Source organism: Camelina sativa, chromosome 20 (assembly GCF_030686135.1).
Source record: "Camelina sativa cultivar CO46 ecotype springtype chromosome 20, ASM3068613v1".
NCBI lineage: Eukaryota > Viridiplantae > Streptophyta > Magnoliopsida > Brassicales > Brassicaceae > Camelina > Camelina sativa.
Genome location: NC_141899.1, coordinates 21,650,541 through 21,666,693, shown reverse-complemented (window position 1 = coordinate 21,666,693; position 16,153 = coordinate 21,650,541). Strand labels below are relative to the sequence as shown.

Here is a 16,153-nt window from a genome sequence, read left to right as displayed (position 1 = left end):
AACGAAATTAAAAGATGGTAGTTGCTTTCGTAAATCGTAATGGTGTTTAATTAAGCATCATTAATAATCGTAATGGTTTATTGTTGACTTGCATGGTTGTGGACCGTGTGGTAACTTAAGCAATGTTAACAGAGCCGTCGATTAAGCTCTTAGAAGACTCTTATCATCATCCATCATGATTCATGGTGTTCATACATTGTCTCTATTTATTTAACCTTAATTGTGTTCTTCATGTGCTCTCTTTTGGTTCTATGCAAGAAAAAAAACACACACAAAATAGGAAAAAGGTTATTGTTAGTGAAAAAAATATTATCATGAAATGGAATACCAATATATAATCGCTACACACTTTTGTTATCTTTGCAAGTTTGTTGTTTCTAATATCAGCTTCAAGGTAGAGACATCATAAACAATCCACTGATGAGTCTTGATTGATTGGAAAGAAGAGTTTTTCGCCGTAACCGGAACATGGTGTGGAAGGTGCACAAGTAGTAAGCTCATATTTTTCTATTAATTGACTGCATAATTCTACTTAATATAGTTTGAAATTTTTTTTTAAACATCTAAGTATACTTTTTGGATGTGGAATTTTTCATATTTATGATAAAATGTATAATGTAATTATTTGAAGATAAAAAAATTACGTATCAAAATCTTGTAAGTTGACATGTATCATATTTATGGCTTTATTTCAAAGAACTGGTCCGAATTTCTCATGGGTATAGAAAGGCTAACCGTCTCGCGGATGGGTTAGCCAACTATGCTTTCTCTCAACCCCTTGGAGTGGTTCTTTTTGATTCATGTCCGACTACTGTTTTTCCGATTTTTGAGGAGGATTCTCGAGAGACTACGGTTCCACGAAGTGTTCGGATGTAATTGTTTCTTATTTTTTTCGTAATAAAGTTGAGGAGACTTAGTTCTCCTCTCTCCTACCAAAAATAAAAAATAAAAAAAAAAATTTTAAAAAAACTTTGAAACTCAATCTTTTACATAACGTACAATACTATAAATAAAAGATACCTTTCATACATAGTGAATCAAGAAGAGTCTACGACCAAGTCAACCCCTTCTGAGAATCACCCAACAATTTTGACATTCACAGCCCTCCTCAGTTGGAAAATTCTGTTCATCTACGTGGCATTCAGTAAAGTGACACATTTGCTTATGACATATCCCCTAACCTTCCTCGCGTCTTCTCCACGACTTCTTCTTCAAAACTTTTCAAAAACCTCTCTATAAACTTCTCTCTCGTCGGAATAAAAACACATAACTAACTTTTTTTGGGATTCAAGAATCACAATGGATCCCATAAAGCATATCTCTTTACAACTTCTTGTCTTGTTCTCCCTACTACTATCTCTGGCATCGGGTCAATCAAACCAACCCGACCCGAGAAATGACCCGTATGCTTACAGCGGCAAGCTAAGTCCAGCCATGGCTGTCGTCGTGGTCGTCGTAATCGCAGCTCTCTTCTTCATGGGCTTCTTCACCGTTTACTTACGTCACTGTACTGGAGTAGTCGACAGCAGCGTTACTCCCACGGGAGGAGCAGCGAGGAGGAGGGTGACCAACGCGACGGTGGCGCGTGGCTTAGACGTGGAGACGATCGAGACGTTTCCGACGTTCGTCTACTCGGAAGTGAAGACTCAGAAGATCGGCAAAGGAGCGTTGGAGTGTGCGATTTGTCTGAACGAATTCGAAGACGACGAAACGCTGCGTTTGTTGCCTAAATGTGATCACGTGTTTCATCCTCAGTGTATCGGCGCGTGGCTACAAGGTCACGTGACTTGTCCTGTTTGTCGGACTAATCTCGCTGAAGAGACGACGACGCAGACAGCTGAACCGGCCGAACCGGATGTGGTGGTTGAAATGGATCTTGAATCGGCGATACCTGAACCGGCGGTGGAACTCCCACGTGTTAAATTCCCGAGGTCACATACGACGGGGCATTCCGTGGTGTTACCGGGAGAGAGTACCGACCGGTTTACGCTTAGATTACCGGAAGATTTAAGGAAGAAGATAATGGCGAATTGGAAATTGAACCGGTCCAATAGTTTACTTGTTTTACCGAGAGGAGGAAGCTCCAGGAGTGGTAAACCGGTTGATAGGTCGAGGGCTAAATCGGATCGGTGGTTGTTCCGTAAAACGCCGTCGTTTCTGTGGCGGAACCGGGATGATGGTTCGATTAGACTAGGTGGTACCGGCAGCATAAAAACAAATGAAGTGACAAGTCCGACCGGGGATTCGGTTCCAGCAGACCGGTGGGCTTTTCTAAGAAACCCATCGTTTCTGTGGAGGAATACGACGCCGGTTCCTTCGCCGAGGGTTGGAGTCAATAAGGACGGTGAAGGAACCTCGTCGGTTCAACATACCGGTACGGCTAACGGTTCTGTTAGATTACCGGTTTAGTTGGTTGACTGGTGTTTTTGTGCATCGTTCATAAACACGCAAAATAGATTTTACGCAATTCTTTGATTTTGTTTTTGATTTTTTTTTTTTGTAAGATAATTTAAATTGTCAATCCCAGAAAAAAAAAAAGGAGATTGTTTTATTTCATTTTATACTTTTCTTCAAAGACAAAAATTAATTTTCTAATAGTCAAACAAAGAACGAAGTGGAGATTGGTCTTCTATTCTTCTTCTTCTTCTTAAAAAAATTCAAAACATAAGAAGTCTTATTCGATCGACCAAGAATAGACTACAATATTATTTTTACCAATGATTATTTTCTTTGTTTTGGGGGCAATACAATGGTTGTTTAAAAATGTTTCTAAAAGAATTATGGTCGGATGATACTGATATATGAATGTAGTATTAAAAAAAAACATATGGAGATCAATTATAAATTCCAACAATGCCAACAATTAATCATTTGTACGTCAAAAGGAAAAAGGAAAAAGGAAAAAGTAAAATCACTTGAACATTAGAGTACGAGGTACTCGTAATTATACGAGAGTTTTAGAAATTCTTAATTTTAATATAACTTGGAAGTTGGAAATGAAATCATAATACATTAAAATATTTAACTTGGAGTTGGAAATGAAATCATAATACATAAAATATAAAGAGCATAGTTACTTAATTACTTAGATAGACCACGACTAAGTCGCATCTTAATATCTTTTACAGATCCGAAGATGATTACTTGTTCAACAATTTGAATAGTGTAACGTAGGAAGTTGCCATCATTCAATATAATTTGTTCTAGAAACATTATGTAACAATGATCAAAAGTCGCGTTGTTGTACACCTTTAAGCTAAAACATAAACGTACGTAAACGGAAATACACATGTAAACACACACTAAAAAATTATCCGTTGTTGTCTACATTTACACGATAATATGACAAGACAAGAGGATGATATCACTGTATGTAAAATAAAGAATTTATTAATCTGTGCTAGAGCACGGATTGAAATTTTTTTTATTTATATTATAATTTTAGAATAAAATATAATTTATATGATTGTCTTTAAAAGTTTTTTGAATAAAATATTATGCAATAAAATCATATGTTAAATATGATGGCTTGAAAAAAACATATATTTTGTAAGTTTTATATTGTAAATTTTGTAATTTTATATATGAGATATGGTTATATTTGTTGTTTGTTTTTATTTTAATTTTTGAACATGTTTGGTGAAAGTGTTTTAATATGACTCGTGCTTAGGTAAGATTTTATTTTTAACTGCACAATAAGATCCCGGAAATCACGATCAAGTGTGATAAATTGCCAAGATTTTATTCCTTTTTATGCCTAACAATATATATTTTAAAACAATATATGGAATACTAAAGATTTTATTTTGGAAATTGTATAAATCATTAGAATACTCTCTTTCAGAGGATTTTTTGGGATATTCTTAAGTGTATATTGACCAATTAATCTATAATATTTTTTGTAACCAACCTATATTTAATCTATAACCTATTTTGTAATCAACTTATAAAAATTATATAGTCTATAAAAAAAAGTTGTGTACTTCCGTTTTATTATATAGGGGATATGGCAAATAATTTCTTTACTACTATTACTCATAGAGGATTTTTTCAAAATATCACATTTTTAATTTATTTTTCCAAAAATATCACTATTAATTTATTTTTTAAATGTATCAGTATTAAAAGAAATATTCTAAATACAATAATTAAAAATAAATAAAATGCTATGATATCATTATTTTTTAAGTTTGTTTAGTTGACAATTTTGAAAAAATTAATTGGTAATTTTGTCTATATTTAATTAGAGAGAGAGAGAGAGAGAAAGTGAACTATTTTTTGAAAATTAATAATTATTTAAAAGATTATATTAGTTTAAAATTTATTTATATTTTTACGCTTAATGAAAATTTTTAAAATGTTTCAAAACCAATGACATGGGTATGTAATTTCTGTTAAACATGTTGTGCCTGTTAAATATCATATATTATAATGCATTATTCTTAGTTAGATATGCATTATCAATGTGGTTAATAAATTCTTGGTTGATAAAGAAACCTTCATCTCTAGATATCTATTGAACTTGATAATGTATCCAGTTTTTTACTTGTGTATCAAATGTGCATAAACTTTACAATTTCTTCCAGAATATATTCAAAATCCAACTATTCACAATCAACATTTTACATGAGATATCATAAAGGTCACATGCCCATTAGGGACATCATGTTATGGCTGATAAAGATACCTTAACATGTATATGTAGTTAAGGGTTTTGAACTCTAATTATGAAACATCCGATTTTATATTTGGCTTTAATACAACCAAAAAAAGTAAGAAAAATCGAAAACTGTTAAGACAATTTTCCAGCCGGCACCGATTGCTGCTCTTTGGAACCTCCAGCAGTAAGTTCTTCTCTTAAACCCTAAACCCGCAGCCACGATAGTCTCCTAGAAGACAAGTCAGTTCAAATAATGATACCGAAATAATTGTTGACGGTTTACTCTGTAACTTCAAAGATGATGGCTCTTTATTATTGTATTAAGCGTTAATATTATATCATTTCAACTGAAGACATAACTCAAAATAATTTTGGAAAAAAGTCATTTTTCAGCCCAAATTTTAATTAGGATTGGAAATATCATTACAGCTTAATGATTGGAAAAACATTGTAGTATCAAATTTTAATTTTGTTTGTAATGTCTTTCCGTGGGGAAAAAAGAAAAAACAAACCCTACTTGAGTGAGTTTGTTTCTGAGATCTCTCACTCACTTCAAAAGTTCAATATATGTATAAGTTGCTAATTACTACTGCCACATGCTTCGTGTATGAATATAGTCAGTCACAGACACCTTTGCTAGTTTAGCCATTACGTGCAACATTAGTAAAGGGTGACATGACCGATCAATAATTTTCTAAACCAGTGCTATTTTAAACAAGAATACCAGTTTATATGATTAAATCACATTGGTATACTTTTACTCTACGTGTCTTGGCCAATCAGATTACACACAGCGTCAAGGAAATAAACAAATAAAAATATTAAAGAAAGAAATAATAAGAGGAAAAAGAAAAATAGAAAAAAGAAAATTCAATTTCATCTTCAATTTCTTCCTCGGAAGGTTTTGGGAGGATTGAGTGATTAAAAGAGGATGCATTCTTTTGGTTACAGAGCCAATGCTCTGCTCACATTCGCCGTGACGATTCTGGCTTTCATTTGTGCGATTGCTTCCTTCTCTGATAACTTCAGTAACCAAACTCCCTCTGCTCAGATCCAGGTATGTATGTGTTTGATTTTAATTGCAAAGATCTCTCACAGGATCTATGCGTGCGTGTTTTAGTTTCAAGTTGTTTTAGATCCCTAATTTTTTTTTTGCTGGATTCTGGCGTTGTGGTTAGAAGTTTCAAAATTGTAATGGTTGAGCAGTTGAGCTCTTCTTGGGGGATTTTTAAAGAGAATTATGGAAGTTTTGTGTTCACTGAGTTTTTATTAAGGGGGTTAATGGTTGGGGTGTGGTTTTGCAGATATTAAATATCAATTGGTTTCAGAAGCAACCCCATGGAAATGATGAGGTAAGGTTTCTCATGGTCTTTGCTGTATTGCTAGGTTTGTGCCCCCAGTATATGCAGGAACATTTTACCTTTTCTCTTGATGGTTGAATAAGGTCATGACCTTTATCATTGCAATTTCTGGTATTAAAGTCATCTTTCTTAAGCTTAGTACTCATTGTGTTTCTTGAATTTGATGGCCATTGAGGTTCATATGTGTTTCTTTATACGTTCTAGTAAAATCTTTGCATTAGTCTACTCTAGAACTCAAATCGTTCAAGTTGATTAATATACGCCGGACTTGATATATTCATATACTCTAGCTCTACACATACACCAATAGTCGTTAGGCTGCTCTTTACCTGTTGCAGTATATTCTAATTGCTTAGCATTTTATGTGTATATTCAGGTCAGCTTGACACTGAACGTAACAGCAGACTTGCAGTCACTATTTACTTGGAACACAAAGCAGGTATAGCATTCCAATGTACACCAATCCATCTCTGTTTCTCTTAGCTGAAGTATCCCCAGTGTTACGTACTGTCTTGTTGTATACCTCTCTCTCTTTTTGTATGGTCGGATAAACACAAAACCAACACTAACGAAAACATTTGCAGGTATTTGCTTTTGTAGCAGCAGAGTATGAAACCTCAAAGAATGCCCTGAACCAGGTATAAATCTACTTTGCTTCAAATGCTTTTATATAGCCTACAGCTCTTGTCGGGGGATAAGAACAAGTTCAGTGTTATATGGTTATAGTGTTGCTGCCTTCTTCATTAGCTGTACTGTTGTTTGGGACCCCCTTTTTGTTGATTTATTATCAATATTTTCGCAGGTGTCTCTATGGGATGCCATAATACCCGAGAAAGAGCATGCCAAGTTCTGGATACAAATTTCAAACAAGTACCGTTTCATAGATCAGGTACATGAATCACTTTCTATTATCCTCTCTTGAAACACCAGTCCTTCATGTAGTTCTTCTTCACGAGAGAGTATCTGAAATTTTGTGAATGGGATCTTTCTAGGGACACAACCTCCGAGGGAAGGACTTCAACTTGACACTGCACTGGCATGTCATGCCCAAGACTGGCAAGATGTTTGCTGACAAAATAGTTATGTCTGGTTATCGGTTACCCAATGCATACAGATGATGATGAAGAGCCTCCTGCATCATCTAAGGTTAACAAAAATCTCCTACACTTAGGAAAGAAGAGAGTTCTATTTCAGGTGTTCAGTTAGACTTGCTGATCTATATATTGTCATGAAGTTGAGAACATTGTTTTGGATTGTATTCTGAGCCAACAATTTATGAGATTATCCTTTTGCACTTCATCCGACTCTTTGACTAGCTTCATACCACCATTACTGTGCATATACCCAATCCTCTTGATCGCATTTATAAACCGAGAAATCAACCGTCCCCTCGATTAGAACATGTGCATACGGAACAAACAAAAGTAGATAGAGCATCGTCTTGTTCAATGGTAACAAAACAGGAACAATTAAGCACATCTAATAACAGACAAATTCATGAAGTAAAAAGTCTCAATTGAAAGATAATGGAGGAAGGAAACAACAGAATCAATAATTTCTTCGTCTCTATTTACACTCTTCTACGACTTCTCTTATTAGAAAGAAGAACTGAAGAACAAGATCTAACTCTCGAAACTAATTTCACAAAACTCTCTTTCTTGAATCCAAGAACCAATGAAGCAACGCAAAAAAGAAACCCAAACACCAAAACTCTAGCCTCTCTCTTCAACTCTTTCACCATTGTGACACCAAACAAACAAATCCCCAAAACCTTCAAAACCAATTCTCTCTTAATCTCTATCCTAGAGATTCTGCAGAAACCATAAATCCAAAGAATCACACAAACAAAAACCAAAATTGGTACTCTGTTACGTTTCCTTCTCCATCCATCAAATCTTCCCCATCCTTTCCAAAACCCTAACCCACCTCCTCTTCCTCCGCCTCCTCCATCTACGCCGCCCAAATCAGCAACGACGAGATCCAACGGCTGAGGCAAAATCTGGAGAATAGGGGAGAGTAAAGACAGAGAATTGAACAGAAGCCTCGTGATTCTTCGGTACCCAACTCTTTTATTACTCTTCTTTGCACAAAGAACCAAACTTTGGAACTGGGTTCGATGTGAAATCAACAGAGACACTCTAGATATCGATGAAAGTTTCGGACTTTGTTGTGGATTAAGCAGATGAAACCCATTGAGGTTCGATGTGAGATGAAGAAGAGTCATTCACCGTAATTTTCGGTCGTCTTGTTTCTTCTCTAAAACCCCAATTTTCGTTTAGAGACGAAAGACATAGCCGTTGCTTATGCGTATTGGGATTTGTTTCTTCGTACCATACCGAACCAAACCTATAAACCGGGAAAATCAAAGAACCGATAACATCCAAATTGAAGAAAGTGAGAAATGGAGAGTTTAAAAGCTTCGCTTAACCGAGATTCATTTCGAACCGGGAATGTTAAACCAAAATCGGTTCTCTGACACTATCATCATCCATCCTAATTGAACACGATTCTTGTTGCTTTCAGACATTTTCCATCTTCTAGGGTTTTGTTTCTCAGCAATTCCAGGTACGTTGTTTCTGTCTATTCAATTTTTGCCATTGTTTTGTTCAATTCTCTACGCTCTAGGTAAAGTAACGAAGAAGGAAATGAAGAAAAAAAAAAACGAACTTTTATAGCTTCATTTTTAAAAATTCCCAACTTGCGATCGATCCGAGCAGCTTTGATCTGATTCACATTCACCATTTTTGTGTTATAAATGTGTAATCATTGTTCAAATGCAGATCCGTATGAGCCACTTATATAATAATAATAATGCCCATTTTGATCTGATTCTGATCCACGTTTTGGAGCAAATGGCTTATTATATTATTTTATTTCCAGAGTTGGTTGTGTTCAATTATTATTTATTAGTTGTTAGAATCTGGGAATTGTGTTAGATAAATAACTCTTTTTTTCTTGTTGTGAATCTTGTCTGTTTCCTTTGTTGTTTGTGATCACTTTTTGTGTGTGTTTTGATTTAGGAAAATGGAAGTGAAAGCGAGAGCTCCTGGGAAGATCATACTCGCAGGCGAACACGCTGTTGTCCATGGATCTACTGCAGTAGCTGCAGCCATTGATCTCTATACTTATGTTACTCTTACCTTTCCTCTTCAATCAGGTTCTTTGTTTTTTTTTCTTGGTGTTTATTACTCCTTTGAGATCACCATACCTGTAATTATTGGAATGAAGTCATAAGTGAATCGATATAGAGATTGATTAGCTAAAGATCTATGCTTTTTGTAGCACTTCTTGTTTCTCTAGTTAACTGGATCCAGAACTAACCAACCCTCGCAAACTGCTAGTGATCCATGAGTTTATATTTGTTCACATCTGATTTGGGTTCTAGACTTTGAATGTTCATGTTATACTGTCTAATGTTTTTAGCTAATGTCACTAAGTAATAGTATTATCAAAGGGTTCTAGGATGCATTAAGATGGTAGAGTACCCCGCCAACTATGGGAATATGGGTTAATTCATTTTGTGCCCTCCTAGCTTGCTTAATTCAAGTTCAACATCTGCGGACAATCTGATTTCGTAAGAGTCTATAGGCACATTAGGATGGCAAATGACTCTACCTTAGTACTGAATCATTTCATCTTTGCATCAACTTCCTCGAAATAATTTGATGGTTGATGCATGTAGTTTTGCTTATAGTCTTTTGTCCCAATGTAGAAACAAATCTGAAGAATTACATTACCATTTTTTTTTCTTACAGCTGAGAACAACGATAGGCTTATACTCCAGCTCAAGGACATTTCGTTGGAGTTTTCCTGGTCCTTAGCTAGAGTCAAAGAAGCGATTCCTTATGATTCAAGCACTTCGTGTCGTTCAACTCCGGCTTCATGTACAGACGAGACCCTTAAATCAATTGCAGTTTTGGTTGAAGAGCAAAATCTTCCAAAGGACAAGATCTGGCTCTCCTCGGGGATCTCCACGTTTCTCTATTTATACACCAGAATTATAGGGTAGATAACACAAAATAGTTGACATTTTTTTCCGAGTTCTTCATCTTGTTGTGTTTCACGTTTCTTGTTTTCTTTAGGTTTAATCCGGCTACAGTCGTCATTAACTCTGAGCTTCCATACGGATCTGGCCTCGGTTCATCAGCAGCTCTATGTGTAGCTCTCACAGCTGCTCTTCTCGCTTCTTCTATTTCAGACAAAACCCGTGGTAGTGGTTGGTCATCTCTCGATGAGACCAATCTTGAGTTGCTAAATAAATGGGCTTTTGAAGGCGAAAAGATCATCCATGGGAAACCTTCTGGGATAGACAACACCGTCAGTGCATACGGTTTGTTCTAACTGTACAACTCCAAATCCTCGTGTCAAAAAATTTCAATTATAAGTTAGAGAAATGAAGTGTCTATTTCGCGGTGGTTGCAGGCAACATGATCAAGTTCTGCTCAGGCGAGATAACTCGGTTACAGTCCAACATGCCTCTGAGAATGCTGATCACCAACACTAGAGTCGGGCGGAACACAAAAGCTCTGGTCTCTGGTGTGTCACAGAGAGCGGTGAGACATCCTGATGTGATGAAGTCAGTGTTCAACGCCGTGGATTCTATAAGTAAAGAGCTCGCTGCGATCATTCAATCTAAAGACGAGACCTCAGTTACAGAGAAAGAAGAGAGTATAAAAGAACTCATGGAGATGAACCAAGGTCTGCTCCAGTCAATGGGGGTTAGCCATAGCTCGATCGAGACTGTGATCCAAACCACGGTCAAGCACAAGCTTGTGTCCAAACTGACAGGAGCTGGTGGCGGCGGCTGCGTCCTCACTCTATTACCAACCGGTATCCTTTTTCAGCTATTTTCAGTCATCCTTTTTCTCAGTTTGGGTTCTTGATTCTTGAATTTTAATTAAACCCCCTTTGTAAAACAAACTGGTTTCAGGGACGGTGGTGGACAAAGTGGTGGAGGAGCTCGAGTCCAGCGGTTTTCAGTGTTTCACAGCGTCGATCGGTGGTAACGGAGCTCAAGTTTGCTTTTGATCAGACTGGTAAATCATATTTGGCCTCTCACCATTCTTAAACTTGCAGACGTGTACTTCAAGAAGGCTGCAATTAGAAAACCAAAGAGTCATTTTTTCTCCTTCTTATTACTGATGTGTTGACTGTTGAATGTAAAATTGCTTTATTACCATGTGAAAATGATTTGAAAACAAGCAATAAATTTTATTTTTTGTCTTCTGAAATTGTTGTGTTTCGATTGTAGAATTCAATGAATTTATAATGGACATGATAAGAAATGAAATGACAATAGTTAAACTCACTTTCGTAAAAACATGTTGTAGATTATATACATTTGTTACATAAAATAAATAGTTTTGCTTTCACTTTGATCACCTTTTTGTTACAAAACTATTCGGATTTTGTCCAACTTCATCATTTCATAGATGTCAAAAGCTGGCATCTGAGCGTGTTCATGCATTCTAAGCAACAATCTATACAACGGTAAGCTTGCAAGACCAAGACGATGCAAATCTCTAACATATGCAGTTGCTTCCTCAATCTTCTCCTCCTTCTCAAAGTACTCGGCAATTGCCATGACAATGTTTTGCGATGGTCTCCAATGACACCCCTTCATTAGTTCAAACGCTCTGTGCATAGCATCGATGGCTTTCTCCATATGTTGACATTTCACCCATCCCTCCATTAAAATTTCCCAAGTCTTGTAGTTTGGATTACCTCCTCTCTCCAATACACGGCTGTGCAACGACTCGGCTTTGAGGATATCTCCCTTACGCACATAAGCACCCAAAAGAACATTGGAGACCCTGACATCATAGTTAAAGCATTGAGCCTCCCACTCGCTAAAGACACTCTCAGCCTCTTCAAGATCACCAATTTTCACCAATGATGACAACACGCATATGTAATTCGCACAACTAATCCTATCACCAACCGATTTAGAAGCTTCCCAAAGACGAACAACTCCTTCCTTATTCCCTAAAGACGAGTAAAGCGTGATGAGAAAGAAATATCCAAGCCTGTTGCTTCTATTCAACTTCTTTTCCGCACTCTCAAGAACCAACTTAGCCTTGTCATCAAAACCACACTTAATATAAACATTAGCCAAAGTACACAACGAACTCCAACCAACTTCAACACTCTTATCACCAACCATTTCCTTATAAACCGTTTCCACACCCTCAACACAATCTACCTCACAACAAGCATTCATCCAAAGATTATACGAAAGAACATTTCTCGGTATCTTATTCCCTTTCATCATCGAAACAACCATAACCACTTTCTCAAACTGGTAACTAGCTTCATAAAGCTTCATCATCTCATTAAACGGATGCGGAGTAACAAGAAACCCCAATCTATTCAGCTTCTCCATGAGAGCTTCTGCTTCTTTAACCAGTTTCCTCTTCACATAAGCACGAAGAAGAGGGAGGTAAACTGATTTCGCTACTCTGCTAGACACACAAGTATCTAGTAGTTGCTCAAAATACTCCTCTGCTTGTTTCAAACCATGAGCTTTGATGATCAGCTCTAGTTTAAGGGCAATGTCATTAGCACTTAATTGAACATCTTTTTGATTCTCCTCCATCCACTCTATCATCTATATATATACACAAAACACAAGAGACTGGCTAATTCTGAAACTTCCATAAAAAAAAAAAAAAAAAAGGCTTAAAATCTCGGTTTTTACAAACCTGGAGTGCCAGATCGTGGCGATTAGATCTAATGAGACGCTTGGAGATTAGCCGGAGCTCGGATAACGTGACGGCGTGGCCAGAGTCGATCCGTTCCTGAAGCAGAGAGGGAACGCTGCGTCGTCGACCGGTCTTTCTCAGTATCTCCTTCCGGTGAGGTACTACTACGGTATCCAAACCATCAGCAAGTGAAGATACGAGCCTCGCTGCTGCTACGCCGGCGCTGGGAAATATCGTCTTCGCAACGCAACGAATCAGCATTGGAGCCGCGAGTCCGAGTCTGGTTCGGTGGGTCTTTCTCCTAAGTGAGACGGTGAGAGTGGGATGTATTTTATTTTTGTCGTCAAGTGAGAGTCGTGGATTTGGGCTGTTGAGTAATATGAAAAGCCCAAGTCATAAATTGTGACTCCGAATTCATATAAATTTGTCATTAAAATCCTGAAATTTACATTAAAATCCTGAAATTTAAATTAGTGTTGTAAACTATATCATAAGCTTGGAGGCAACAAAATGTTTATTATAAGAAGTATTAAAGTAGAAGAGATCTAGAGAAATGAGTATATGAACTTTAGAGAGAAATTAGAGAAATGGAAAGACTTCTCACTACTACATTGTTTTCTCCTACATGACTCATATTTATAGATAGAGAATACAAAGATAAGGATAGAGAGGTTGGTGACAAGTGGTGTACAAGTGAACAAGTGTTACATGCATTGCATAAAGGAAGACACTTGTTGTAAAATTTGCATGAAGAGTGACACTTGCATGTGCAGGTGATGTATACTCACACTAATTCTATAACACTCCCCCTTGAGTATCCATCACCAGCGATGAGTTACACACTGCCTCATTAAAAACCTCATCATAGAAAACCCCAGTGGGATAAAAACCATGACAAGGGAAAAAGAGTACAGTAGTGTAAACTCCCCCTCGATAAAACTTCACAGATCTCGTAGATGCCGCATTCCAATACTCTGAATATGTTTTCGGAATGTTAAAGTAGGAAGTGCCTTTGTGAATATGCTTTGTTGGTTTCAATGAATAGTGATGCAATCTCCCCCTTCATCATTGACATTCTCCATCGAGGTCGATTTTTTGCATGTTATTTGCTGCCTCGTTAAAAACCTTGTCATGGAAAAACCTAGTGGGATAAAAACCATGATAAGGAAAAAAGAGTGCAGCCGCAAATCATCATATTCTCTCCCTTTGTAAGTAACTTTGCTACATTGTTACTTGAGTTGATGGACTGGCTATCAACTTTCTTATTCTTCTCGAATTCTTGAGTGGAAGAGAGGAATATGTCTTGTCCTTCTTGGTGTAGCTTCCTTTGATTTGGGGGACATATGCAACAGAGTTGTTGCCTTTTAGTTGCTTCTTGCTAATGACTCTCAACAAGCATTAACTAGTTGATGCTGATCGAACCCTCAGTGCAAAGTTCTTCGCCAACATGTTACGAGGCTCCCGTCTTCGGCGGGTAACTATTGGTTGATGTTCGAGTGTCATCTGAGCCATTATGGATTCTCAATTGGCATATGAAGCACAATTATTTTGGAATGACTTGAAAAAGCAACGGCCAAAGTCTATCACTGAAACGTCGTGAAGTCGTTGTTTTGCGATATATCTTTATATTGATCCGATATAAATCTTCCATCTGCAAAATCAACTAAACCAAACTTGGGGGTTCCAAAATATATTAAGCCCAAGTTAATCATACCTTTGCAATAGAAGATACGTTTTAGCTCATACTCAAAATCTACTCATAGAGAATGAGTTTTATGCTGCAAAGAAATTAGTAGAAAATGCTATGCACAATTCATAAGATATATAATGATCTTATATGACTATATATATATATATATTTGACTTCCTTTAGAAGTGATTAGTATAACATCTATTTCGATAGATGTTTAGTTTAGAATATCTAGAGACATTTTTGTCTTTCCAAGATTTTTTATTCCAAATAACTCTTCAAGAGTTTTTGATGATGTTCAAAATCATCACTGTTACGAATTCTCAAGAACATAATTATGATATCATATATATTTCGGGGTAAGCTCTTCAAGCATCCCATGAGGCATATTTCAAGTCATTCATATAGCATCCATTTTTTGATAAGGTATTTTAACAAAACATGGCGCGACACACCATTTTGTTATATCATTATACCCTTTTGATGCTTTGACCACTAGTCCAAAAATTACTTGTTTTCATACGAGTTTATATAGACTTGATTACCTCTTTGTTGGCCAATATATATCTCTATACGCTCACAGAGCGGAGATTTATGATCCTCATTAATCACATTGCGCGATATAATATTTTTATTGTCGAAATTATGTCTTTGGTTTCATATCTCCCGTAATGACATGGTTAATCGAGATCTCTTAAATCATTATATAAATGATTTTATACAGGTACCTGATTTCGTTATTAACCATATCAATCATTTTCTCTACTCCTCTTGAGAAGTATCTTGCTCCTTTTCTTAGGAGTGTATGTGCTCCTCTCAGGGAGTCTATTAGCTCTTCTTTAAGAGTCTATCTACTCCTCTTTAGGAGTTCATTTGCTCCTCTTTTGAGAGTATAAACCTCTTTTTAATTTGCTCCTTTTTCTTTTTGAGGATTTATTTATCTTAGAAACCAAAGTAGTCTATCACGTTTCTTATGTGTCATAGACTTAGTATGTCATCCGTTAGAGACATATTTTATTGGAGCATTTTTAGCTGGGATGTAAGATTTCTCATAACTACAAGTTCATATTCATTTATGTGAGGATCAATAATATGAAATCTCATCCATCAGCTTATTGCATTTGATTTGCAATAAATGTTTTGAATAGTGATCTATTGAACTTTTGAAGTTTCAAGTTGAAACAAGCTTATTTGTGTTGTGAATAATGGTGGATGTATGCAATGATGATATATGAATGGAATGATGGATGGGTGTTTCAATTCCCCTTATGCTATTGCAGTACAAGAGGTATCAATCCTATCTGAGTGTTTGTGAACAGCTAAGATGTGCATATGAATCTAAGTTAAGACAAATGTAAAGATTGCTTGTCACTAACAATCCTAAAATGATAATGTAAAATGCAGAAAATAAACTACAAGAACCAAGAACTAAATGCAAATGAAACTGAACGATTGAAACAGTAATGAAGCAAGAACATAAATAGAAACTACTACTAATGAACTAATGCAAGACAATTGATGAACTGAAAGCTAAATGTATGCAACTGGAATGAAACAGGAATGAAACAAGACAATCACAAATCATAAACCAGAGTTCTGGGGATGAACTCGAGCAAGCACTCGACCGAGTGTAGGTCGAGTGAGAGGTCGAGTTGGCTAAATCCGGAAAACAGAGCAACACAACAAAAACAGAGCAATACTAAAACCAATCAAACAATAAGCAAGCTACAAGATTAAGACT

The 16,153-nt window shown here is 36.4% G+C and overlaps 5 protein-coding genes across 6 annotated transcripts; 3 read left to right on the top strand and 2 right to left on the bottom strand.

Moving 5' to 3' along the window:
* Positions 1–1,061: 1,061 nt before the first annotated feature.
* LOC104771215 (E3 ubiquitin-protein ligase ATL31) lies at positions 1,062–2,556 on the top strand. Its single transcript, XM_010495710.3, has one exon. The coding sequence runs from the start codon at positions 1,300–1,302 to the stop codon at positions 2,407–2,409; it is 1,110 nt and encodes a 369-aa protein (XP_010494012.1). The 5' UTR covers positions 1,062–1,299; the 3' UTR covers positions 2,410–2,556.
* Positions 2,557–5,419: 2,863 nt separating this feature from the next.
* On the top strand, positions 5,420–7,320 carry LOC104771214 (Signal peptidase subunit). Its single transcript, XM_010495708.3, has 6 exons — positions 5,420–5,717; positions 5,965–6,012; positions 6,398–6,460; positions 6,606–6,659; positions 6,824–6,910; positions 7,014–7,320. The coding sequence occupies exons 1-6, from the start codon at positions 5,592–5,594 to the stop codon at positions 7,137–7,139; spliced, it is 504 nt and encodes a 167-aa protein (XP_010494010.1). The 5' UTR covers positions 5,420–5,591; the 3' UTR covers positions 7,140–7,320.
* Positions 7,321–7,515: 195 nt separating this feature from the next.
* LOC104771213 (uncharacterized) lies at positions 7,516–8,245 on the bottom strand. Its single transcript, XM_010495707.3, has one exon. It carries the CDS (start codon positions 8,243–8,245, stop codon positions 7,592–7,594), a length of 654 nt encoding a protein of 217 aa, XP_010494009.1. The 3' UTR covers positions 7,516–7,591.
* On the top strand, positions 8,216–11,252 carry MK (mevalonate kinase). Of its 2 annotated transcripts, none has more exons than XM_010495706.3 (6): positions 8,216–8,586; positions 9,042–9,178; positions 9,777–10,026; positions 10,104–10,351; positions 10,444–10,851; positions 10,952–11,252. In XM_010495706.3, exons 2-6 carry the CDS (start codon positions 9,046–9,048, stop codon positions 11,047–11,049), a joined length of 1,137 nt encoding a protein of 378 aa, XP_010494008.1. In that variant the 5' UTR covers positions 8,216–8,586; positions 9,042–9,045; the 3' UTR covers positions 11,050–11,252. The 2 variants fall into 2 exon arrangements, with proteins under 2 accessions (XP_010494008.1, XP_087360881.1); XM_087504755.1 differs by lacking the exon at positions 8,216–8,586 and adding an exon at positions 8,591–8,646.
* A 78-nt stretch (positions 11,253–11,330) lies between these two features.
* On the bottom strand, positions 11,331–13,332 carry LOC104771211 (pentatricopeptide repeat-containing protein At5g27460). Its single transcript, XM_010495705.3, has 2 exons — positions 12,723–13,332; positions 11,331–12,628 (listed from the first exon to the last, which is right to left on the bottom strand). The coding sequence occupies exons 1-2, from the start codon at positions 12,981–12,983 to the stop codon at positions 11,411–11,413; spliced, it is 1,479 nt and encodes a 492-aa protein (XP_010494007.1). The 5' UTR covers positions 12,984–13,332; the 3' UTR covers positions 11,331–11,410.
* Between the last annotated feature and the right edge of the window lie 2,821 nt (positions 13,333–16,153).

What these genes read in the sequence shown, in the direction of transcription:
- MK (XM_010495706.3), top strand. Translation starts at nt 9,046, where the DNA reads ATGGAAGTGAAAGCGAGAGCTCCTGGGAAGATCATACTCGCAGGCGAA. An exon ending in TTATACACCAGAATTATAGG is followed by an intron (nt 10,027 to 10,103) that starts GTAGATAACACA and finishes TGTTTTCTTTAG; the next exon opens with GTTTAATCCGGCTACAGTCG. An exon ending in CAACACCGTCAGTGCATACG is followed by an intron (nt 10,352 to 10,443) that starts GTTTGTTCTAAC and finishes CGGTGGTTGCAG; the next exon opens with GCAACATGATCAAGTTCTGC.
- LOC104771214 (XM_010495708.3), top strand. Translation starts at nt 5,592, where the DNA reads ATGCATTCTTTTGGTTACAGAGCCAATGCTCTGCTCACATTCGCCGTG. An exon ending in AACCCCATGGAAATGATGAG is followed by an intron (nt 6,013 to 6,397) that starts GTAAGGTTTCTC and finishes GTGTATATTCAG; the next exon opens with GTCAGCTTGACACTGAACGT. An exon ending in CAAAGAATGCCCTGAACCAG is followed by an intron (nt 6,660 to 6,823) that starts GTATAAATCTAC and finishes ATATTTTCGCAG; the next exon opens with GTGTCTCTATGGGATGCCAT.
- LOC104771215 (XM_010495710.3), top strand. Translation starts at nt 1,300, where the DNA reads ATGGATCCCATAAAGCATATCTCTTTACAACTTCTTGTCTTGTTCTCC.
- LOC104771213 (XM_010495707.3), bottom strand. Translation starts at nt 8,245, where the DNA reads ATGACTCTTCTTCATCTCACATCGAACCTCAATGGGTTTCATCTGCTT.
- LOC104771211 (XM_010495705.3), bottom strand. Translation starts at nt 12,983, where the DNA reads ATGCTGATTCGTTGCGTTGCGAAGACGATATTTCCCAGCGCCGGCGTA. An exon ending in GCCACGATCTGGCACTCCAG is followed by an intron (nt 12,629 to 12,722) that starts GTTTGTAAAAAC and finishes GTATATATATAG; the next exon opens with ATGATAGAGTGGATGGAGGA.